Genomic DNA, 25,813 nt, shown 5'->3' on the forward strand with positions numbered 1-25,813 from the left:
AACTCATTAAAAAGGACTCGACCTTGTTTTCTCTGCTCTCGCTGCAACCGGGGGAGGAATAGCTTTCCTGAAGCTTTGACAGTATGTGAACAGAGGTGTCAATTATTCCTCTGGGGGAGTGTGCCTACATTAGGGCAGGGCGATACCTGGTTTCCAACACTGTGATATATCACCACCTAAACATTGCAATATACCGATATATCACAATGTCTGAAATAAGGATGGCACTATGTAGAGGCATTGGCTGGCCCACATCATGATTCACAATATATTGTGAAACTGATATCATTTCAAACCGGTTTTGAGGGGTATATTGATATACTACCCAGCCCTAGCCTACATGTGAGTATATGAGAGTGGGAGAGAGTGCAGCATGCCTGCATGTGGGGTGATGGAGCATGCAATATTGTCAGTTTGGATTTCTTAGTGCAGAAAGTATTGATCTGATGTGCAGAGATCTTTCCTATTCTAATTCAAGAGGGTTCTGGAAGCTTCTCTGTGTGAAAGAAAAAAGCAGAAGGTTCATGATGTTTGGGTTATACTTTCAGAAAAACTGAGTACAGCTGGTTTGAACTGGTTCTGTTATCTCTTCTGTCAAGGTCATGTTGACTATAAAAATAGGTCAGAAGGAGCCTGGCTTTCCCCCTTTCACTTTCTATCTCTCTTCCTTCTGGTCTGGTGTTCTGTACATAGTACGCTGCTACAACTGGATTTCTTATGGACTGTGCCAAACCTGAATGTATTGGATTTGTGACCATGATGCTCATTTGCCTTCAGTAGTAGTAAAGCTCTGCTGGATGAAATACAATTGCTGCTGGTCTATTTTTCGGGAATCCTGCAACGTGTTTAAGTTTTTACTCTGCTAACTATACGTTGGAGTTCTGCTCTGGATAAATATTGAGTAGAATTTCCCCAGTCTGGGATGCATGTACAGTGGTACCTCGAGTTAAGTACTTACCGTATTTTTCGCTCTATAACACGCACCAGACCATAACACGCACTTAGTTTTTAGAGGAGGAAAACATGAAATAGTGGATATTCTAAACGAAATAGTGGATATATGATTTTTTTGGTTCATGCTGTGGCCACAGACATGTGATCTGACAGTGAGTTTGGAGTAGCCCAATGCAAAAATCCTGAGGATCCATGTGGATCCATGCTTTGTAACCACGGAGGAGGGAAGAAAGGGGAACCATGGATCCTCTGCTCACGACTGCAGCAGTTCCCCCCCCCCGCCACCCGCAGGCATTCGCTCCATAACACACACAGACATTTTCCCTTACTTTCTAGGAGGAAAAAAGTGAGTGTTATGGTGCAAAAATTACGGTAATTCGTTCCGGAGGTCCGTTCTTAACCTGAAGCACCACTTTAGCTAATGGGGCCTCCTGCTGCCACCACGCCGCCGGAGCAGGATTTCTGTTCTCATCCTGAAGCAAAGTTCTTAACCTGAAGCACTTTTTCTGGGTTAGCAGAGTCTGTAACCTGAAGTGTATGTAACCTGAAGCGTATGTAACCCGAGGTACCACTGTATACATTAGCCATGCCCCCTGCTGGCACCTGGCTCTGAGGTGCAGGTGACTGTCAATGCAGCCCTTAACCCCAAAATGGGTTTCCCACGTCTGCAACAGAAGGCAAAGCTGACTAGATCAATACGTTTCTTCTTTGGAGCAACTTTACAGAATTATACCCTAGGCAGTCTGTGAACATAAGAGAAATTTGATTCATGCTACCATAGACTCCATTGGTATTTTTCAAAATTTTATTAGAGAACCTGAAAGTTATTATCTCGGGACAGTTACATCATTATGTCATTTTTAAAGGAATACGTAGAATCAGTTTGTACAAGCATATACAACAACATGATTGGTATTCAGCGTTACTGAAATCAGTTGTCTGATTTGTTCTAAACTACCAGCTTCCCACAGTCTCTTATGTTGACAATTCCAAGCAGAAGGCTGGCATGCATTGTTCTGCGTTGTAACTACAGCGGGCTTCAAGAACATGCGCTTTAATACTGTAGCAAATTGTTTGGAGATATATATATATATATAACAGACATAAAAAGGGTTATTCCTGATATGAAAGTCTGAAAATCTGCATAAATATATTGTGTAAAATTAAATTAATATACTTTCTTTTTTCAACTAGAACTTGAAGTATTAAGAATGCCCACATAATTCATATACACATATATTTATATATATATATATCCCTATGTTTCGTTAGTTATTCAAATATTCTGTCTCATAATCATACACAGACTCTATTTGTTTACCAGTAAGAGAATAACTGGGCGGTCATACAATAGTCACTGAAAAAATTGGTGTCTGTACCACATGCACACAGGTTTTTGTTTACTACTGCCGACAATGTCGAAACAGGAACGTGATCTTCTACAATAGTGTGATTGCATGTGTATAAATACTCTACATTTTCACAGTTACAAATTCTCCCTACCCCTCCAAAACAGCTATTTAACAAAACTTAAGATACAATGAGCTGTAGTATTGGGGGCCTGGTAACAAATGGATCAATATGCAACTGTTAAGTAGGATGTAAACGTTTGTTAAAGTGCCTACGATACAGTTCCTTTACTTTTTGTCATAATAAGTAGATTTGGCACAAAGACTGGTCTCTTTTTGCCACTTGGCAATCCTTTCAGCAGCATTGTACAAAACAGTAGCTTCAACCAGACAAGACCAGCCTGATACAGCACTTCTTGATGATGTAATTCTGAATACAGGAAAAAGGACTGGGACAGATTTTATACTGTATGTTTACCTTCTCTACTAACGTTAGAGAGAGTGGTTTCTTAATACATTATTTTAATTTGCACCATCATTAAATCTGGTAGTTCTAGTTTGTCTTTACAGTAAAAAGAAAAACTCCAGAGACCGTTTTCTTTAAGCTATGGTGTCAAATTTATTGCAATTTACTCGGGGGGGGGGGAACCCAGTGCCCCTTTTCAAAGGCTCTTGGGTCAGGATACTGCAAGGTCCTGGGAACTCCTGGTTTTCTCGAAAGCAAAAGAAGCGCAGGCAAAATGTGATATAAAATATCAATATAAGTTAATAATAGACAAGTGCAAATTATTATAAAATAATGTTTTGCTGTATTAGACTGGTCTGATCCTGTAGCCCTGACTGACACACACACACACACACACACACACACACAAACAAAGACACACACACCCTTGTTCAAAGGGGAGCATTTTTCTTCTGAACTGGACAGAATTTAAAAATCTTCTCTTTTTTTAGAAGAATCGTCGATTGCTAAAAATAAAATACAGTACTCCAAATGTTACAAAAATTCTAAGTTCTTCATCAGTGATTCCCAGCTACGCTTGCTTGACACTAAGTAGAAGAGACACCGCCTTCCAATATTTAGTGAGTTGGCTTTGCAAATACAAAGCATACGGGGTTTTCAGACTTCAGTTTGTGTGTTGGAGCATTATACCACTGTTGCTGGCCTGCGGTCCATCTCTGCTTCTAGCTTCACCATCTGCTGCATCTCCTTCGCCTGCAAACCAGGACAATTGTGTGGTTATAACAGGACAGAACACAGTAGTGGGGCGGAGGGGGAGAAGAGACTGTGCATCTGAGTACCACTTTCAGACTGTGATGCCAGGCTGATTTGGGTGTTATTGCAGTAGGGATAAATGTACAGAGCTAACCTTCAACTCAAGACAAAAAAAATTCCTTCCAGTAGCACCTTAAAGACCAACTAAGTCAGTTCTTGGTATGAGCTTTCGTGTGCATGCACACTTCTTCAGGTACACATGCACATGCACACGAAAGCTCATACCAAGAACTAACTTAGTTGGTCTTTAAGGTGCTACTGGAAGGATTTTTTTTGTTTGTTTTGACTATGGCAGACCAACACGGCTACCTATCTGTAACTGAATAAATGAGGGCTGTTTTCTATTTGCATGCACACCAGATAAACACAATTCTCCACTAACCAAATTCAGATATAAAAGTGAGGGACGGAGGCTATTGCTATGCTTCTCTATGAAAACCAGTGGATTTTGTATAAACCTAAAAATCTGAGCAACACAAGCATGAAAAAAGGGCATTACAGCTCCCTCCTCCTTCCTTTCAAGTATTTGAAGTCAGACATTAATGGGCAAAAATCATAAGTGAAAATGTGGAAACATAATGTATGGCTCAGCAAATACAACCTCTTTTGAAATGCTGACCTATATATATATATTTCAACATCTGGGATGTTCCAGATGAAATTCAGTTACCTGTCGCCTTCCTCAAACCGTCTGTAAATGACTAACCATGGCTTTAGGGACTGTTTGAAGATGGACTATATTCTTATAAGTTATCTTTTGCAACACTTTCAAATTAACAACGGGGAAGCGAAATATTCAGGAGTCTAAAAGCAAAGCCTTAGTCATGATGGGAGACAAAATTTGGGAAAGCCTAATTCAGTCATTTTATGTTGAGAAAAGGGACACAAAACAGACCTTAGATATATTACCAAAGTTTTTCAGTGTGGCAAACATGATTCTTAACAGCAAAAAATTATAGATGCAAATGAAGGTGAATTCTTATCAAAAGAAATTCCAATGAATGTGATCTCATTTCTGCCTACTTTTTTTTCAGGAATGTGTAGGAGAGTTGTAATTGTTATCCACTTGGCACTGCATGAATTTAGAGGGGGAAAGGGTTTCAAATGTGGCATCTTCTTGCATCATTCATGATCATGAGTTTAATAGGAAAGGTGGCTATCTAATTTCATCCACAAAATTCATGATAATCAATTCAGTTTACAAAATTCATGATAATCGATGCAAGAACACCTTATGGACAAATTCAGGAAGTAAAGGTGGACTGATAAAAGTTTTTCAAGTCCAACATTTTGTCAAATGAAGTCATACTTTTATAGAGGAAACCTACTTGTTGATCCATTTTGATTGACATCACATACAAAAGGCATGGTCTCACTATTATATATATTATAGTTTGACCTGCAGTGCTTCTGAAACAATGAAAACACTGGGTTGTTCTGAAACATTGTCTTTGTTATGCAAATGACACATCTCAGCGATTGCATCTATAACTGGTACCCAAATTTGTATTACCTGGTACGGCTCACAATGATTGCAAATTTGTCCAATGCTTGTAAACTTGTCAAACTCACAATGCTTGGCTGGATTATGAGCTGAACACCATTCACCCTATAATTTCTTCTCCAGTTCTGGGTATTAAACAAGATTCTGCGCATGTATGGTTAGCACTCACCAGACTCATGGTTCTTGTTGGGTGTTGAGAAACTATGGGAACTTTTTTTAAAAAAATAGCATATATTTTCCAAAACAATACCATGCCATATGAACTACTAAACTGGGGAATGGCCTAGCCAAATTCAATCTGTGTCGATTGAAATGGCAATCATGCATGAGGTACCAACAGAACTACAGTTTCCAGGGGCAATACATCAGTGCACAGCACATCAGTGCTCATGTGCCAACATTATGAGCTAAGAAAGAACTCTTGGGAAATGGAAGAGCTTTCCAAGCTGATTTCAAATCAAGCCAAAGGTAGCTCATCCATCACTAATTAGATCTACACACACACAAAAGAGTCTCAGTGAAAAATGATTTATTTTAGAAGGAAAGCACACTGAATGTAGTAGCTAGCTCAGTACCGATCAATCCTACCTTGAGTTTGAGAGACTGCATGGCAGGATTTCAAAAGCTGTTTGCACAAAAAATAATAATGTCAAAATCGAGAAATACAACAAGGCAAATAAAAGGAATGACAGCTGAGATGAGAACGACAAACAAATGCAAGGAAAATAAATGCAAATATATAAAAAACATTTTCCGTTTGTTTCTGCTTTCATCTGCACGTCTCCATTTTCCTCTGGTAACGAAGGTTACAGCAAGATTTTCACAAAATGCTCCTTACTATGTCTACTCAGAAGTAAGTCCCACTTAGCTCAGTAGACTGAGTCCCAGGTATGCGGGTAACAAGACTACAGCCTAAGTGACTTCTAGATGTATTTTAATGTATTTTTAATCTCCTGTTGGAAGCCGCCCAGAGTGGCTGGGGAAATGCAGCCAGATGGGTGGGGTATAAGTAATAAATTATTATTATTATTATTATTGGGGAGCCGAACTTTTCAAACCAAGTGGGCTTCAAGTATACTTTGACACAGAACCTGTCATGCCGGTGGTGGGGTCCTAGTGCCCTCACACCACCTTTCCAAAGCCCAGCACCTTGCTTACCCAGCTTTGGGAAGGCAGTGTGAGGGCTGGGGTCAAATTTTGCTGAGGGCCACCAAAATTCCTCTAGGGCCACGCATTGGACCACTCTGTTCTAGAGGATATCTGGGTTTAAGTTCCATTAGGCCTCTGAGGCTGGGAATGCCAAAGGAGAGAGGAGCTGGTAGGGTCACTGTGTACACCAGGCTTCCTCAACCTCGGCCCTCCAGATGTTTTGAAACAATTCCCATCATCCCTCATCACTGGTCCTGCTAGCTAGGGATCATGGGAGTTGTAGGCCAAAACATCTGGAGGGCCGAGGTTGAGGAAGCCTGGTATATACCCTCCCAGTCTCAACTTGGTGAATGAAGGAACACCCAGAAGAGTGCTCTCTTTTTGCAGGGACTACTGGACTTTGAAAGGCTTACCCATACCCCGCCCCCCCAAAAAGGAGAAGCACCTGTGGAAAGACACAGGTTTCTGGCTTTGCTCTTGCAGGTTTTGTGCTTACTGAAAGTGAAATAAAACCTAGTGGAATGAGAGAAAATAAACTGGAAAACGAAACCATTTCAAAACAGCATTTTGAAAGTGTCCATCCTAAATCTTCCAGCACTAAGACTATTAAAATAAATATGATCTGCATTAACAGGTGAGACTGAAGGTGTATGACACATTATAAACACTAGGGCTGGCACCCAATTCAAGAAATTTTAATCAGGTGTTTTAGTTATATTCTCTGCATTGATCTGACTAAATTCATATCCACTCGCAAATGGAAAAAAGGAAGCACAGTCATACTTTGGAAGTCAAATGCAATTTATTCCGGAAGTCAGTTTGACTTCCAAAACGTTCAAAAACCAAAGCATGGCTTCTGATTAGCTGCAGGAAGCTCCTGCAGCCAACAGGAAACTGCAGAAGCCCCGTCAGATGTTCGGCTTCCAAAAATAGTTCACAAACCAGAACACACACTTCTGGGGTTACAGCGTTTGGGAGCCAAAACGTTTGAGAACTAAGCTGTTCAAAAACCAAGATATGACTGTACCTTTATTTTTTGATGAGGCACTCAGGTATTATAAGAGGCAGTCCCTGCTATGTGAACAGAAGGGGGAATATGCCTTTTAAGATGGAGCCTGCCACCATTCATTTTTCTGAGTACAGTGGTACCTCGTGTTGCGTAACCTCCAAGTTACAGAATCTTCGGGTTATGGCCACAGCAAGCCCAGAAGTGTACACTTCTGTGCGCATGCGCAGAAGTGCTCAATCATGCCGCGTGCGCGCACAGAAGGGCGCCTCCAGTTACGAAGCTTTCAGGATACGGCCAGGCCTCCAGAACGAATCCTGTTCGTAACCGGAGGTACCACTGTACTTCAACTAAAATATACACAAAATACACAGACACACACATATTAAATAAAGTATTTTAAAATATATATATTCTGGGGCACAATCATGTATTTGTGATCAATTACTCCAATAACCAATTTCTTAACTAAATGCTTCACACACCCCACTTGCCTTTCATAAGCCATTGCACCATTACCTGCTCATTTTGTTTCTCCAGAATTTCTAGATGCTCAAGTTGAACTTTCTTCAGCTGGTCCATTTCCTTTGATTGCTTCATTGCCAGCTGTAAACAAAAACAGGCAAATGCAAAAACGAAACATCAGAATTTTCTAAGGGGCTGTTTGGACTATTAAAAGTAGTAGCCACGCTTCTAAAACTGTGTGGAGGGATAGATCCTTACTGCTATGGTGTACATAATTGTAATGGGAATTGGGGTTGCTTGTGCGTAAATTCCAAACTGCTCCGAGCTGGCTACGTAGCTGGACCTTTTCCCGGTTTGACAGCCCTAAAAACGCGACTGTCTCAATCACTGGCAGAATCCGTCAGTGGCCGTTTCCTAAACTTCCTCCAACATAAGAATTCCTTAACAGATAATCTCCTCCTCGCTTCTCTGCGCGGAAGCCTTCCGCGCAGAGTGGGTGTGCCAAGGGGTGGTCCTGCACTTTCCTCACTGACCTCACTGGAAGAGTCTCAGAGCCTCCCCTCCAAAGTACTCTCAGCCTCTCCTTTCTTCCTGGTGTCACCTTGGTTCCCTTCCCCAGCGGAAGCTCTCTCTCTCTCCTTGCTGGTTCCCTCTCCGGCATCATTAGGGAGCCTTGCCTCTCCACTCGGCTCCGATGTCAGTTCCCTGACAATAATGATGGAACTGGATGTCTTTGTGCCAAAAGGAAAGGCTGGTTCTTTGGCACTTCTGATTTATCATTTGCCACCACTCCCCTCTTTATGATTTTCCCTGTCAAGAGGGAATTGAAGAGGTGTGAAGTTCAGATGTTGTACAGAGGGTATGTTGGAAGGTTATTACTACTACTATTACTATTATTGAAAAACAGTACAAGAACAACCAAGTATACATTTCAGAACAACACAAACTGAACACCTAAAGCAGAGACCAACTCGTGAGAAAAGCTTGCCAGAAGAAACTATCAGAACATTGTGGCAAGAGTGCCAGCCCTCTTCCCTCCCCATTGCAAACCAAGTGAGAACCATGAGATGTCTTTGCTCACAGCAATGTCAAGCAAGGTCAACTCTGATAGGCTATAAGGGAAAGCAATATGTTGGGGGGGGGGAGCAAAACCCTGCTTCCCCATGACCTTTTAAGGTGGTGTAAAAGGAGAAGCAGAGATGGGGAACAATGGATAGAAACTGCAACACAAACATGCATGAAGAAGATACCACTTAAAATGGGAAGCGTTTTTTTAACTGTGGGTGAAAGTTTGGTATAACGCTACCCTTCCAATTAATTGCTCAGGTGGCAAATTGAAACAACAGTGCACTTAGACTTACTGTGAAGTTTCAAATAAGCAAACAGGTGAGTTTTTGAGAAGTGTGGGGATATCTATTAAAAGGAGAGACTCTTTGAAGAGTATGATGCAGATGTTTTTGGATATATGTGAACTAATTAGGTACTTACTCGCTTTCTCTCCTCCAGAAACTTCTTTGTGTTGCTGCTGTTCAGTTCCCTGACACGCCTACAAAATACATTTCTAACATTGTAAAATCTGTTTGTTTTTAACAAATAAACGTCAGTGAGAAGAGGGTGCACAAACGGATGATGGTTGAAAGCAGCTCAAGTTCAATTTCTGTTAATCACAGGGATTTGGAGCTTCCAAGTTGAAGGTTCCCAAGTGTTGACAGAAGGATCTCAGTTGCCATGAGAATGATGGGGCAACTTGCAGTTTTAGGAGGGTGACCAGACACAAAATAGGACAGGGCTCCTGAACCTTTATCAGCTGTGTAGAAGGGAGTTTAAAAGCTTGTAAGTCCTACACAACATAAAAATGTACAGGACCCTTGACATCTTTTTTCACCTCATCACCCTAGGTTAGTTTTTAGCGGAAAGGCATCTTATTTTCCCAACATTCAAAATAGAGAAGTTAGCAGTTAAGAGAATGAGAGTAGGATTCCTTTACATGAAGCCCCATAAAATGGAGAATTTCCATCCATTAACTCCTTCGCTAGCAGCAACACATTTGGCCCAGGAAACTGTTGTCTTGATATGGAGAAAGACAGATTTGAATGCTGTTCCAGTCAACAGGGATAGCTAACATGGTACCATCCAAAGGGTGTTGGACTACAACTCCTATCATCCCTGGGACGCAAGTGGCGCTGTGGTCTAAAACACTGAGCCTCTTGGGCTTGCCAATCGGAAGGTCAGCGTTTTGAATCCCCACAATGGGGTGAGCTCACATTGCTCTGTCCCAGCTCCTGCCAACCTAGCTGTTCGAAAGCACACCAGTGCAAGTAGATAAATAGGTACCACTGTGGCGGGAAGGTAAACGGCGTTTCCATGCACTCTGGTTTCCATCCATTGCACCAGAACTGGCCACATGACCTGGAAAGCTGTCTGTGGAGAAACGCCAGTTCCCTCGGCCTGAAGCGAGATGAGCACCACAATCCCATAGTCGCCTTTGACTGGATTTAACCGTCCAGGGGTCCTTTACCTTTTACCTATCACCCCTAGGCATTGGCCATGCTAGCAGGGGCTGATGGGAGTCCAACAGCCTTTGGAAGGCAAAACATTGGTTATAACTGGGCTAGAGTGTTGGGTTTAGATGTGGGGAAGTTTGTTCAATCAGTTACGAAGTTTACTGGGATGCTTTGAACACCATGTCTCAGCTCCAGGTTCACATATCTACCAAGTCATGGTCTTGGTAGCCTTGCCATCCTGGGCTCCTTTAGGAGGAAGGGTGGGAGATACACTGAATAAACAAATAAAACCAATTGCTATCTCTCCGCCTAGCTCACAGGCTTGTGAAGAGAAAAAAAAAATGGGAGAAATAACTGGATGCACCATCTCAAAGCCCTTGAAGGAGACATGGGATAGAACACATAATTAATAAATAAAACCTCTTTTGCAGGCTTTCTGGAGATAAGACATCACCTTTGGAAGAAGAATGGGATTTAATCATAATACAATAAACAAAATATTCTCCATATATGGCTTTAAAGGCCCAGGAGGTACTCTCCTGAAGAATGGGGACGTGACCCCTTTTTTAGGGTGGACTCAACAAAAGGGTAAGGCAACTTGCTGCTTGTACATTCCTGTAGACACACCATCAGGAATAACAGTAATAACAGAATGTTGTAAGGAAAGGGGGATGGTTGTTTTCCACCATGGAATTATAAACAGAACATTTTTTGCCCTCACAGAACAGCCCGTATTACATCAGTCGCGACATTTTTTCCTCGTCTCCTGTTATCGGGTATCCTCCATCAAACAATTTATTTGCCTCACTCATTTTGTTGTCAATTTGGTTTCCCGTGCAACTCCTGTTATTCTGAGGACACCAAGATCTGTGTCCAAATTGATTTATCTGCTTACGTGCACACAGGAAGCTAACGTTTCTGTACCTGCATTCTAAATAATAAGTTCTCAAAAAAGCTCAGCAAGTGAATCATGTAGAGACACCTTTCTTAAAATTACGAAGTTGAAAATGCAAGTTTTAACAGACTGGTCTGTGAGAATTTATCCTATATACAGCAATAGAACGCAGTACTTACCTCTCCCTTTCCGCTTTGTTTTTGATAGATTTATCTTGGCTTATGGCTTTACTATTTTCCATGGAAATTTTTGCTTGGTTGGCACGCATTTCTTTGCTTTCCCTAATAAAATGATAAAGGCGAAATCAGGACAAAAAGCCTACAGTCTTATAACACTTTCCTGGGAATAAGCTCCACTAAGTTCAATGGGGCTTACTTCTGAACAGACATACATAGGATTGTTCTGACAAAGCGTGTTCTCCTTCATAGAGAGCATGTGTTGCGGTGGGGTCTGAACAGGCCACCCTTCTGTTGCTGGCTGGGTTAGTATGGATGACCATCTGCAGTGAGTGGGCAGTTGGGATACTGGGCAAATTCTGGTGTTGCCATTTAGGGGGCCGAACCAAAGGTTATAAAATCAAGTAACATGGCACTGACTGGGCTCTTTTGCTGCATGCATCGGATCACCCGCCCACCCTCCCTAATCTAGGGCTATTGCGTTGACCTTGCTATGCCTGTCATGGGGTCATCTGCTTTTGGGGCAGGGGCCTGGTAGGAATTTTGTCCATTTGGCTGATTGGCTGGTGCCATTTGGTTTTTGCCTACTGCGTAGCAAATCGTCACAACTTGTAAGGTTGCAGTTAGGCATTGGTTAAAAAATTGGTTGGTAGAGGGGTAAGGATTGGCGGTGCCTGCCCCTTCAATGCTGCTGCAGAAAGGGAATTCCGTTAAAGGAATCCAGGGGCTTGCCATTTTTTCATCCATACCCCTGGGTGGGGCTTAGGTCCGCGCAAGCCCCCGGGAACATGCGGGGGGGGGATGAGGGTCTGGTGCCTGGCTCCATGCTCTCCCCAATATTGTTTTCCCCTACTGGCTTTCGCTGGAATCCAGAAGTCAGTTCTGCCCCCGGGCGTGGGGACAGATAGTCATAACCAATGCCTAAGCAACCACTCACATTTATGTATTTTAATAAAGTTGTGGCCAAAATTATGCCAAAAACCTTAAACAAAAATTATGTGTGAATTGTGAATTATTCAGTGGTGGCTTGGCAGACCTCAACATGCAAACTTTCAGGCTTACCCAAACGGAAACTCCATTAAACTCATAGGGACTTTCTTCTGAGAAGATCTGCATATGACTGAAATTAAGATTGCTTTTTTTTTGGGGGGGGGGGGGTACTTAGCTGTATCAAAAGAGCCAGAATGCAGTGCTCAGTCTCTTTAAGGCTTCCCACTACAAAAAGGCCAATTTCTCCAGAGGCCTCTCCTCGCCAAAAGTTAGCAAAACACCAAGCCAGGTGGGCTGTGAGATATCTCTATCTCATAGAATCATGAGGAATGCCCTCCCTTCAGATGTCAAGAAAATAATGTTTTTAATGTCTGCTTTTTTTTCGTGTTTGTACTCTTCTGCTGGGAGCTGCCCAGAGTGGCTGGGGAAACCCAGCCAGATGGGTGGGGTATAAATAATAATAATATAATAATAATTAGAATTAAGAGTTGGAAGGGACTCCAAGGTTCATCTAGTCCAACCCTCTGCAATGCAGGAATCTAAACTAAAGCATCCATGACAGATGGCTATTCAACCTCTGGTTAAAAACCTCCAAGGAAGGAGAGACCACCTCCCGAAGGAGACTGTTCCACTGTCAAACAGCTCTTATGTCAGACATTTTTTCCTGATATTTAGTGGAATCTCCTTTCTTGAAACCTGAAGCCATTGCTTCGAGCCTTACCGTCCAGAGCAGGAGAAAACAAGCTTTTGTCTTCTTCCATGTGACAGCCCTTGAGATATTTAAAGTTGGCTATCCTATCTCTTCTCGGTCTCCTCTTTTCCATGCTAAACAAACCCAGCTCCTTCAACTGTTCCCCTATAAGGTTTGGTTTCCAGACTTGGTTTCAAGGCTTGGTTTCCAGATCAAGGGCTTTCCATCATAACTTACCATAATTCTATAAATCAGGAATAGTGAACCCGTGAGTCAATCTTGACCTGCCAAAGGGTCCAATTTGGCCTACAAGGCCATTTTCCACAAATCACATCACCTGCCCATCACTTGAAATTGCTGGTTGATGGGTGGGAGGACAGGGTTTAATCCTGCACCAGCTTCACACTATTCCCACGGAACATTAAGGATATAGAAAAATCGCAGAGCAACCCTAAACGTTGGTGTGAGGAAGAAAGCAGATGAACTAATGTTTTCAAGTTTGCCAATGCTTCAGAGCAGACTTCATGGGATGTAGGAAGAAAAGGAGGAATGAGGAGCTACGTTAAATGAGTGGAGGCCTGCTATAATGGATTTCACCCCTTTATCTGCAACTGTGTGCGCATTCATGTGTGAGTATACATGCAAACAAATTCATAACTGAAAATATCATGAAAATAATGTGTACAAATTATAGAAGTATAATCTGAGGATTGTAGATGTTTGATAAAAATCAGACAACTCATTAGAGCAGTGAATTGCTAACATGCATCTTCTTTTCTATTTTATTAAGGACAAATTACATTCTTGGATTAGCTTAGTGTCATCAATGCTTCATAACTTGCACAGTCGTTACATGAGGCTACTAAATGAACTAGCTGCACAAATATTCATGAAAGATATTTCAGAGATGTTTTGCAGGTTCCAGGATTTGGGTTGGGAAGAGCTTAATTGCAGAAGCAGAGTATCAAACTGAATGTAAAGAAAATGTCAAATTTCAGTAGCAACCCCCTGAAAGAATAAATCCAAGAAAACAGAGGGGGTTTGATTCTCCTCCACCATGGTACAACAAGAAAGATGGCGAGCATTTAAAAATACTACTTTTAAAGCTGATTCTGAACAAGGCAGATTTTCTTCAACCTCTGACATCAAAAAGTAGTTTATTTGGTGTTCCCAGTCTGCCAGGTTGCTTATATAAAACTGCATAGTGAAGTCTGCACAGGATTGCTTCCTGCTATGATTTTGCAGTTTTGTAAAATGAACCAAATCAGCTCCCAGGCTCGGAGGCCCCCTCTGTCTGAATGGGAGCACCAACATGCTTACCTGTCATGCGAAAGCTTCAATTGCTGGGTCTGCTGCTCATGGGCATTAATTAGCAGCTTCTTTAGTAACTCACACTGCTGGCTCAGATGGAAATCACGCATCTCTTGCTCTTCGGCACTGTGGGTGTTGATCATCTCGGACCACTCTTTTGTGTGCTGTGCCACAATTTCTTTTACCTTTTAGCAAAAGAGGACTGCATCAGACAGGCTGTCAAGAGGACTATTCTGCAGGTGGTTTTGGAAACCATTAGCATACATATGCATGCAGAAAAGCAATTGTATAACATAAATCAGACGTTGCCATGCAACTACTCTGCATTATCAAGACAAGAAGCACCCCCCCCAAAAAATCCCCACACCTATTATACGATCCAGTGTGAATGTAGATTACAGGTAGAACATGGACGTGGATGGCGCTGTGGTCTAAACCACTGAGCCTCTTGGGCTTGCTGACTGGAAGGTCGGCAGTTCAAATCCCCGCCATGGGATGAGCTCCCGTTGCTTCTGCCAACCTAGCAGTTTGAAAGCACGCTAGTGCAAGTAGATAAATAGGTACCACTACGGCAGGAAGGTAAACAGCATTTCCGTGTGCTCTGGTTTCTGTCACTGTGTTCCGTTGCACCAGAAGCAGTTTAGTCATGCTGGCCACATGACCCAGAAAGCTGTCTGTGGACAAACACCAGCTCCCTTGGCCTGAAAGCGAGATGAGCACCGCAACCCCATAGTCACCTTTGACTGTAACCGTCCAGGGGTCCTTTACCTTTTTACCCTTTTAGGATAGTCTAGCAAGGTATCTATATTTCTAAGGATATAAATACTTTGTAATGCTTCCTTCCACAATGAGTTTATATAAAAAACTATATTATCCAAAGGTGTTTCTCCCTCCATCTCCCCAGCTTCTGCTTATGCAAAGCCGAGAAGTCAATTTCATCAATCCTCTCCTACCCAATGCTCTCCAAAAATCCACTCCTGAAACTCAAGGGATTCTCTGAAACAGTCTGGGATATGGCATAAAAGGATGCAGTGGGTGGGTTCAGTAAAAGCCAGATGCCTCAAACAGCAGGAGAGGAAGCATTTTCTTCTTGCACAAATCCACCAGCAGAACCCTGCATTTATAAGTATACGACAATTTTAAAGCTACAGGTTTCTCATCAAGTCGGAAAGACCTAAGAGGGATCCCTGTGTTGCTTATGCCTCTAATATTCACAGAAATGAAAAACAAACACTAAAACCCTTGTTAACAGTACCATGGGTCCCGAGTTACCCTACATTCAAAGAAAGGACTCAAATCCAATGGAGGCTTCCATTAGTGGAAAGGAGATGTTTGCCAACTCCTTTTTCACCCAGCAGAACACAGTTTTCCCTCCTACGCAGTTTTCTCTTCCACAGTCCCCTGACACAGATTTTCAGAAGCCACAGAGGGCTGCAAGGGAGAAGGGAGGGAATAAATGTGAACGATCTCCTCCTCTTTTCTGGAAGTATCCCCTTCAGCTGCTGACAAGTTGGGATCCAAGTCAATGCAAGGATGTTTTAAAGCAAAAAGCCACCAAAATTCTATTCAGAGCACCTGCACAAACCTCTTCAGGAAGGGTCTTCCTTAAGAGGTTTGCAGAACCCCGATCAGTAGAAATGGGATACCTTAAAACTGGTAACTCCTAAGGGAAGAAATAATCCATTTGCCTTATGATATCCTTCCTCCCAAGTTCCCCCAATGGAAAGGAGAAGCAGCCTAGACCACAGAAGGGTTGGAAGCTACTCAATTCCATAAAAATTGTGGCTTGATTCACCCAACTCTGAGCGGACCTCCAGTCTTTCTTTCAACTCCCTGCTGCAGGAGCACGTTCTCTGCTGCTTCTGGGAGCACCTATCTACGCAGAAGACCTTCACGTGATAGAATGCACTGTCAAAATGCCCAGTTCTTCTCTTACCTTAGATTTGTGATCTGATGTTAGTATCTGAATTTTATCTTCTATTTCTTTCTTCACCTCAAGGCAATTATTTCCTCTGGAAAAAAACAGACAAGTAGGGAAATGTCATGACAAGAGTCACATATCAAAACATCCTAGTCAACTGTGGAAAACAACAAAATATCAAATGATATCTGAATAATATTATTCCTTTTCACCCACCAGCCATACTTCATATGCTGTTGGCTTACTGGCCTATAAGGCTGCAATCCCAGCTCCCGCCCATGGGTTTGTCAGAGGCGCCATCACATCTGCAGTTTGGATGCTCACTGTGGTTGCAAAAGAAGGAAGGGGAGGAAGACCACTAGGCTACACTGTCAGGGCAATCGCTAGTAGGCCTAACCATGTCAGCTGAGAAGTATGCCCTACTGAATTCAATGGGGCTTACTCCCAGGTAAGTTGAGTTAAGATTGTGGCCATGCTTTGTACACACATCATGTTTATCTGCCCCACCAGTAAGAAAGGGACACCCAAATTTTTTAGAGAGGACATGGAAGATGTCTGACTATACATTACAGTATTTGTGTGTATGTGTGTATAAGAGAGACTGAACATGACACAGAGTTTTTATTTTCAATTCTAATCCCATATTTTTGCCATAGCCTCAGAGTTCAAAGGGACCCTGAGGATTTTCTCACCCAACCCCTGCAATATAGGAATATGCAGCTGTCCCATACGGGGATCAAAGCTGCAACCTTGGCATTTATCAACACCATGCTCTAGCCAACTGAGCTATCCCAGCTGACATTTGCTTGAGTGTGATATCTAAGTGACAATTAGGCCACATGAGACCCTATGGTGACTGCATGGAGGTAGCAGCTGTGCATCTCCTTGAGAAATCTAACAAACTACATGTAACATTCATGCTGTGAGTTTCAGCAAGCAAAGGGGAACAGGGGAAGGGGAACGTGTACAAAACAAAAGAAGGGCAAAAGGGAAAGGTAAGAAGTCCACCAGCACTGGAATTGTAAGTCTATTCCAAAACTGGCTCTGGGTTCAATTGCAATCTCTGATACAGAATCAAAATGGCTGCCCCCAATTCAATGGAAGTGGAGGACTGGGAAGAGCAATTTCATTATTGCTGCAGTCAGCATTTGTTCTGAATTGGAAATTTGTGTTTGTGGATTTGTACATTTACCGTATTTTTGCTCTATAAGACTCACTTTTTCCCTCCTAAAAAGTAAGGGGAAATGTGTGTGCGTCTTATGGAGTGAATGCAGCGATCCCTCTTGCTGTTCTGGCTTCTGAAATTCAGAATATATTTTTTCTTGTTTTCCTCCTCCAAAAACTAGGTGCGTCTTATGGTCTGGTGCGTCTTATAGAGCAAAAAATACGGTAATTCCTCTTGCTGTCGTACAACCACAAAGTTCTAATAGCAAGGCTTTGGGTTTACAAAATTTAAAATGTTTTTAGAGAGAATCAAGTGGTTTTGAGTTTCTCTCCTTCCTCCACACAATTATCCAGCTGCAATCTGAAGTGCTACAGCCCAGATTGGCTTGAGCATCTCAGTGACAACTAGGCCTAAAAAATGGAGGCTGGAGACAAGGAGATGGCACCATCCCTGGAGCCTTCTACTGAAGGCAACTGTTCCATGTCCTCATTGGGGTAGCGCAGCCCTCTAAAAGTTGTAATGACTGTTCTGGGAACAAGCCTTGCATCAGTGAGCATCTCAAGGGCCTTAGGCTCCAAGCCAAACTGGCATGCCTCATTCTCAGCTTCCAACTTCCCATACCAAACTCCCTACACAGATATAGCTTAAGCTGCCAATGGAGCAAAAGGATAGAATCATTAATACACTTAGGTATCTAACTTCATCAGGCTCTCCGATGCAGGAGATACATCCTAAAAATGAACAAGCACCAACATTTCCAAAAGACCTTACCCTTTTTTCTTGATTGCTTTCTCGAGGATTTTCTCATAAGCTAACTTTTCTTTGTCGTAATGTGCTACTATTTTGTCAACTTGTGTGCAATGTAACTTCTGCATGACACAGTGTTCCTGCAGCAGGGGGAGAAATGGCATGTTAGTCTGGAGTTTGGGTTATTAGGCATTTCTGTGTGTATCACAGCATATAAATATGAAGGTCAGAAAAAACCCACTCCTGCTTCTAGGTAAAGGTAAAGGTAAAGGGACCCCTGACCATTAGGTCCAGTCGTGGCCGACTCTGGGGTTGCAGCGCTCATCTTGCTTTATTGGCCAAGGGAGCCGGCGTACAGCTTCCTGGTCATGTGGCCAGCATGACTTAAGCCGCTTCTGGTGAACCAGAGCAGCGCACGGAAACACCGTTTACCTTCCCGCTGGAGCGGTACCTATTTATCTACTTGCACTTTGATGTGCTTTCGAACCGCTAGGTTGGCAGGAGCAGGGACCGAGCAACGGGAGCTCACCCCGTTGTGGGGATTTGAACTGCCGACCTTCTGATCAGCAAGCCCTAGGCTCTGTGGTTTAGACCACAGCGCCACCTGTGTCCAACTCTTGGTTCTAGGTACTGTTATATTTGATGGTGCTTGGACACTGTATGAATACCTTTACCTTTTATTTCACCAGACATTTGGTCCCATAGCTCCAATGCTCTATTATAATCAGACCTGTTACTAAGCCCATCTATGTGTAAATAACTTCCTCTGTTTAGTCCTGCCCTCATATTCCTTCCCTTTTCCTCTTGTAGTGTGTAAAATGCTGTACACACTGGGGGTACTATATACCAATATCAGTCCATCCATGATTTTTATGCCAAGTATTCTCTGTCTTGTTTTACGTCCCTTTAAAAACCCTCATTGCTTTTGGTTTTTCAACTGAGTTGAATAGGATTCAGAATGCAGCAGTCTGATTGGTCCTAGAACAATAGGGTCCAGAATGCAGCAGTCTGATTGGTCCACAGGAGCCACCCAATCCAGCTCCAGCTGGAAGTGAATCCGCAACCTGATTGGCCTACAGGTGAATCCTGGAATTAGCCAATCACGTGGGGTCCATTGTGTAAATAATGTATATAAAGCAGACATTCTGGGGGAACTTCCATTCCTCCTCTTCACCACTATGAGCTGAATAAAGAACATGAAATCCACTCTCGACTCCGAGTATATTTCAGTTTTAGTTGCTGATGTTAGCCAATTTGTACATTTCAGATTGAAGCAGAAATGCAGGACACCAAGATGTTACTTTTGATGTCACTAATTATGAATCAGTTTGCAGTTGCCTCTTCATAACACATCTTTGTATGATAATATGTTGTTGTTGTTTAGTCGTTTAGTCTTGTCCGACTCTTCGTGACCTCATGGACCAGAGCACGCCAGGCACTCCTGCCACATTTCATATAACTTAATCCATGCAGAGTCCTTTACAAAATCTCAAAGGAGAATTTCTCACTCATTTTAATGTGAGAGAAAGTGAATGTTGGCCAACACTTTGAAGTTCAAGTATTAAAATATAAACCTGAATTCCAAAATAAGTTGACAACACTTCTGGGAAACGAATCGCACATAGTGCCTATGATTTATGCTAGGAACAAAGCTCAGACATTGCTGTTCCAGAGAGATTTCAAAGAAAAGTGAATCTGAACAGCATCATTAAGCTGTCAGCTTTATCAAGGGATATACATGCTGATTAAGGAACATTAGAGCAACTGCTTAGAGAAAGAAGGAGGATGTAATTTTGACAAAGTTAGACATCCACAGAGAATCCCGACTAAAGGAATACCTGAGATGAAAAAGGATAAAGGGCAGTTCTGAACATTTTCTGGATGAAGGAGTACATGGGCTGTGCTTTCTGTTTTCCTGTGGGTACTGTGAAATTTAAAAAAAGAATTTGGGAGGCGGGCATGTTCTAAAGGTAGAAACTCTTCCTACATTTATTTCCATCCCGATCTCTGCAATCCTCTTTTGGATTTTGCTGTTGTTGTTTAGTCATTTAGTCATGTCCGTCTCTTTGTGCCCCCATGGACCAGAGCACGCCAGGCACTCCTGTCTTCCACTCACTCCTGCAGTTTGGTCAAACTCATGCTGGTAGCTTCAATAACACTGTCCAACTATCTCGTCCTCTGTCGTCCTCTTCTCCTTGTGCCCTCCATCTTTCCCAACATCAGGGTTTTTTCCAGGGAGTCTTCTCTTCTCATGAGGTGGCCAAAGTATTAGAGCCTCAGCTCCAGATCGTTCCAGATCATTTTTATAGGACCTCATTTATTTGCGTTTTCTTCCGAATATTATTGTGAGTTCTTAGGCCATGTTTCTTGCCATATAGTTCTCATGAAGGGATCACAGTATCACCTCAATATAATGTGGGAGGTGTCTGAATGACATCACATCTGGGGGGCGGGGAACACCACAAATTCCATGTATTCTCTTCTTGCCATCATGTTTGCTTCCTGGAGATTTTCCTTTCCTCATGGAGGGGGAAAGAACATATTCCAGGAAGGAACACAGATCATGACACTTTATGCTACATAGTACATTTTGTTTATTTTTTTAAAAGAAAACTTGCAAGTAGGTTTAGCTAGTTCTGAGATGGTGACTGAGCCTCACCTACTTAAAAGTGCTTTAGGTTGAGGGACAGAGGCAATTCACTAGACACATGGAGACCCACAGCTTGAGCTGGGAAATGCTGCTCCATTTAGCTGTTATAATTAACCTTAGTGGGTTATCTGAACCAACAATTTTGCAACTGATCAAAACAACCAATCATTTCCCAGCTCTCCCACTCCATCTCTCAAAACAGAAAAACAGCGCAAAACACTCTATTAAAAACTTGCTTTGAAAATTCCCGTACCTTTGCATGTCTCTTCTTCAAAGCATTGAGCTCTTTCTGCTGTTTTTTCAAATGCTTTATGTATGCCTGCCCCATATTAAAAAAACACACAACAAAAAACAAACTTGGATTAATTTCCCTTCGGATGCATCTGAAATCACAAGAAACAAAACAGCACCCAGAAACAAAACAGCACCCAGAAACTTTTCTCTTGACTTAAAAGATACGTTATAAATGCATTACCATGTTTAAACATTGGGTAACTGACATACAATACCATGTTGTGTATATTACTGACCAATGTACGGAGGAATCTGAGGTGGAGACCTGGGGGTGGAGACAACTGGCTTGTTCAAGTAGTCCTTGTATGTCTTAGGTGAAGGTAAAGGGAGCCCTGACCATTTGGTCCAGTCGTGGCCGACTCTGGGGTTGTGGCGCTCATCTCACTTTACTGGCCGAGGAGCCGGCGTTTGTCCGCAGACAGCTTCCAGGTCATGTGGCCAGCATGAGTAAGCCACTTCTGGCGAACCAGAGCAGCGCACGGAAACGTTGTTTACCTTCCCGCCAGAGCAATACCTATTTATCTACTTGCACTTTGACGTGCTTTCGAACAGCTAGGTTGGCAGGAGCAGGGACCGAGCAACGGGAGCTCACCCCGTCGTGGGGATTCAAACCGCCCACCTTCCGATCGGCAAGTCCCAGGCTCTGTGGTTTAACCCACAGCATCACCTGCATCCCTCCTTGTATGTCTTACCATTTTCCAATTTATAGTATGGTAGAAACCAATCAGGAAAATGCCCAGAGGGAAGGGAAAGAGGAAGGTTTCCTGTTTCTAATAACTCCTGATAAACTTGGCCCAGTGTAGTGTGGGATGGATTTTTGATACTCCAGAGAGTATCGATAATGTTAATTGACTTTGGAATTCTCAAGGGGCTAAAGAGAAGCCAATGAAAATGTTAAAAACCCTCTTGGTTAAGGATCTAATAAGCAAGCAGTCCTGTGGTAGAGAGGCAAGCCTGTTTTTTGAGAATTATAGGCTTCTGATTCATGCTGAGTCTTCCACAAGGTTTCAGTTTCGAGGGCAATTTTACCCCATGGTAAACAATTTAACATACAGTAGTACCTCGGGTTACAAAACCTCGGGTTACAGACTCTGCTAACCCAGAAATAGTACCTTGGGTTAAGAACTTTGCCCTAGAATGAGAACAGAAATGTGGTACCTCAGGTTAAGAACGGTTTCAGGTTACGAACGGACCTCCGGAACGAATTAAGTTCATAACCAGAGGTACCACTGTATTATGTTCCCTAAGCTTTAGAAAATCTTGCTAGGTTTTTGCATACACATACCTTCATTTGCTTCAAGTCCTCTATCTTTATTTGAGGAATAAGGTCTATACCTTAAAGAAAGAAAACAAATGCATTGATACCATTTTAATATCAGCAGCAGTAATTCTAATAGCATTTAATTGAGCTATCTAGACTTGCTGAAAAGGTGTGTGGATTACTGTAAAATATGCTTTACACTCCTGCTTAATACGAACTATATTTATTTCTAGTGTTTGTACACCACCCAGGACCAATTAAGTTATTGGGGTGTTTTAGAATTTATTCCAAAGAGGAAAACAATAGAGCTCAAGGTATGAAAAGCACTGAACATGTTTTTTAAAGGAACATTTCTAGGAAAATAAAAAAGGTGCTCAGTCAGTTACAATGGATCCCAGTACGTTTATGAGCACAATTCACAGTGTTGGTGCTGACCTTTAAAGCCCTAAACGGCCTCAGTCCAGTATACCTGAAGCAGCGTCTCCACCCCCATCGTTCAGCCCTGACACTGAGGTCCAGCGCCAAGGGCCTTCTGGTGGTTCCCTCACTGCAATAAGTGAGGTTACAGGGAACCAGGTGGAGTTAGGCAAGCCAGGTGTGAAGATCATTCCACAAGTAGGGTGTCGTCACTGAAAATGCTCTCTATTTAAAAACCATCCACCCCACCACATTCTGCTGAAGCACCTTCATTCATTTCTCCAGGAGAAATGGAATATAGTGAGAAATCTTTGAAATCCTTCAGATGCGAGTTTACCTTTCTTAGTTTCCATTCCAGGCCCTACCCCAGAAGTGGTATTTGGTCTAAGTTCGGAACTAGTCTGAGGAGTGACGTTTGCTTTGGGGTTATTAGCTTTGCCTTTCTTGTCGTTCTTTGAGGTATCGTTGGGAACATCGGCTATGTCACTCTGCAAGAAAACAAGGGGTTTTTCTTGTAAAAAGACCACCGACAAATCTGAACTTAAGGATAATATTAGCCAAAGGAAACTGGAAGATGAATGAATGAATCTTTATTTGCGTCAGCCATCGGCCATAGCAATAAAACAACAATATGATATACAAAGAACAGAAAGTCAATTATATAAAATACATTTTAGGGTTTTGAATCAATAGTCAAATAGCGGATCTTATTCTGATTGCCCCAGCTAAAAACCTTGCAACCTTTGCTGTCACCTGCTTGTCTTGATCTGCCAAGAGAAAGGACACTGTGGCAGTGGTTGGGTGACCCGGAATGGACAATAAGAGAGGGCTGATAATCTCATTCCTTAAGTCTTTATAAAGAGTGCAAGCCAGAAGGGCATGCGCCACCAGTTCCAAAGATGTGAAAAGGGCAAGCTTTTTTATTAGGACTAACAGGAGACGAAACACCAAAAGACTATTTATCTATGCGACAACAGCCACAAGAATGCTGCTCACTCCAAAGTGGAAGGAAGAGAAAGTCCCAACCAAAGAAAGAATAAATAACCAAGATGATGGATTATGCCGAAATGACGAAGGTATGACCGTGAAGATCAGACACCAAGATGATAAAAAATTTAGTCAAGAGTGGGGAAAGTTTATAGAATACAGCGGTACCTCGGGTTACAAACATTTCAGGTTACATACACTTCAGGTTACAGGCTCTGCTAACCCAGAAATAGTACCTCGGGTTAAGAACTTTGCTTCAGGATGAGAACAGAAATCGTGCTCGGGCAGCGCGGTGGCAGCGGGAGGCCCCATTAGCTAAAGAGGTGCTTCAGGTTAAGAACAGTTTCAGGTTAAGAACGGACCTCCAGAATGAATTAAGTACTTAACCTGAGGTACCAATGTATCTTAAAGACCACTGTAGACACTTAAAAACGTTAGCAGGATTGTTATAACACTTATAATGCAATATGATTTCTGGTTAAAAAAGAGATAAAATAGACTCGAAAAATGTAATTATATGTAATAGAACAAAAAAGAAAAATGGGAAACCAGGGGTGAGACCAAGTAGTCCCAGATGTATAGAAACTGAAAATGTTTTAAATGTATAAGAAGACCACTCCACTCCCGCGCTGCCGGGACGATGTTGCGGTCAGACCATGTGGTCTCCGCACATGCCGGGGGCTGGCCTTAGTTCCTGTGTCATCTGGGAGTCCCCGGCCATGTCGCGGCCCCCAGCCAGCCAATCTGGGTGGCCAGGGGATGTGGCTTACCCCCCTTTAAACAGCTGCATGGCCCGTGGCCTAGGGAATCCCCCTTCTGGTTCTGGAAGTGTAGCTGCTAGTATCTATAGGGTAAGTTGTAGCCTCCAGCCCATATCCAAATGGATATTTTTGTGGGCTAAGAGCAAAACTCTTGGTAAAATTGGCAATCAATTTTGGACTGCAAAAGTTGTGTGTGTTTTTTTCACGGTTCCACATCATTTGCATGACATTTAAGCAACAGAGACGCAAACCACTGGCTGTACTGTTGCAATGAAATCCTTAAGAATCTTATGTTCCTGCCCAAAGAACAGGGGTAGAAAATATTGTTGTGCACTGGAAATTTCATCTTAATATAGTCAACAACTTATTGGTGAAAGCATGAGATCTCCGTTTCAAATGTTAAGCAAGACGTTCTCAGTTACCACAAGTGACCTTACACATTGCTATGCTCTAGTTTAGCATCATGGATATACTGTTACAAAATATAAACAAGCACAATAATGCAATTATTATAAACAGTAATGTAAGCCTATACCTCTGGCCAACATATAGTAATGGTGGAGCTTACCTAAATTTAGCAAATAAAAAGTTGGCCAATCTTGTCAGTTATTCTCATCTTTTAAATCTCCCAGGCAGAGAGGCTTTAAGTAAAAAATGCAAATCTTTTTTCATACCCGCAGTTAATTACTACTTACTGTTTCAATTCCCATAGCTCTCATCTGGTCTGCTCTTTTCTCCATGACGGATAAAAATTTCTTTGGATCTGACAAGGCATCGACAATGTCTAAAAGAAATTTCAAGTAAGTAGTCAAGCTATTTTCCACTTCAGATCCCTTCAGCATTTGCCATGGAATTTCTACGAAGACTCATTTTGTCAGAAACTAACGACCTCTTCATCATGGACTAATCAAGTGGAGAGCCACACTATCCTTGGGAGGAAGTGCAAAAGCATACATCCATTCTCCCAATGGGAGGAAGGACTGCACCATCATTTTGTATGGCTATAACCCAGAGGTGTGTGGGATGTTAAGGGAGGGGTTAGGGGGACACACTGTGCTCCTTCTGGGGTTTGTCCACCTTTGGTCTCACCCTGCATTCAGCTCTCACCTGTTAGTGGTGGTTGGCAAGCCAGCAGGAAGAACAACAGGCACGTTTCACCTTCACTGCAACATTGTCCCACCTGTCCCCACAAGAACTGTACTATTTCCATGCAACTCAATGGAAGCCATTCATTTCTATAGTAGAAAATAATTGGCTTTGCTTGGGGACACCACCGAGGTAGAAACTAAACCTGTTCCGTGCTCTCTAGGTAATCTAGGATTGGTATCCAAACCAAA

General features: G+C 42.4%; 1 protein-coding gene across 11 annotated transcripts in view; it reads right to left on the reverse strand.

Annotated features, from left to right (window-relative positions):
- Positions 1-1,745: 1,745 nt before the first annotated feature.
- The window catches only part of PLCB4 (phospholipase C beta 4), a 246,337-nt gene continuing 222,269 nt past the window's right edge, over positions 1,746-25,813 (reverse strand). For 9 of the 11 annotated variants that reach the window (XM_081905997.1, XM_081905989.1, XM_081905994.1 and 6 more), the window contains 12 exons: positions 25,172-25,260; positions 23,066-23,216; positions 22,336-22,385; positions 21,010-21,075; positions 18,131-18,246; positions 16,210-16,285; positions 14,283-14,458; positions 11,285-11,386; positions 9,195-9,252; positions 7,761-7,847; positions 5,675-5,711; positions 1,746-3,522 (listed from right to left, as the gene is read on the reverse strand). In XM_081905997.1, the coding sequence (XP_081762123.1) occupies positions 3,434-3,522; positions 5,675-5,711; positions 7,761-7,847; positions 9,195-9,252; positions 11,285-11,386; positions 14,283-14,458; positions 16,210-16,285; positions 18,131-18,246; positions 21,010-21,075; positions 22,336-22,385; positions 23,066-23,216; positions 25,172-25,260 (1,097 nt within the window). In that variant the 3' untranslated portion in view covers positions 1,746-3,433. The remainder of the gene's footprint in view (positions 3,523-5,674; positions 5,712-7,760; positions 7,848-9,194; positions 9,253-11,284; positions 11,387-14,282; positions 14,459-16,209; positions 16,286-18,130; positions 18,247-21,009; positions 21,076-22,335; positions 22,386-23,065; positions 23,217-25,171; positions 25,261-25,813) is intronic. The other 2 variants (XM_081905993.1, XM_081905992.1) reach the window with 1 other exon arrangement.

This window comes from Podarcis melisellensis (assembly GCF_964234715.1).
Source record: "Podarcis melisellensis genome assembly, chromosome: 3".
In the NCBI taxonomy this organism is placed as follows: Eukaryota; Metazoa; Chordata; class Lepidosauria; order Squamata; family Lacertidae; genus Podarcis; species Podarcis melisellensis.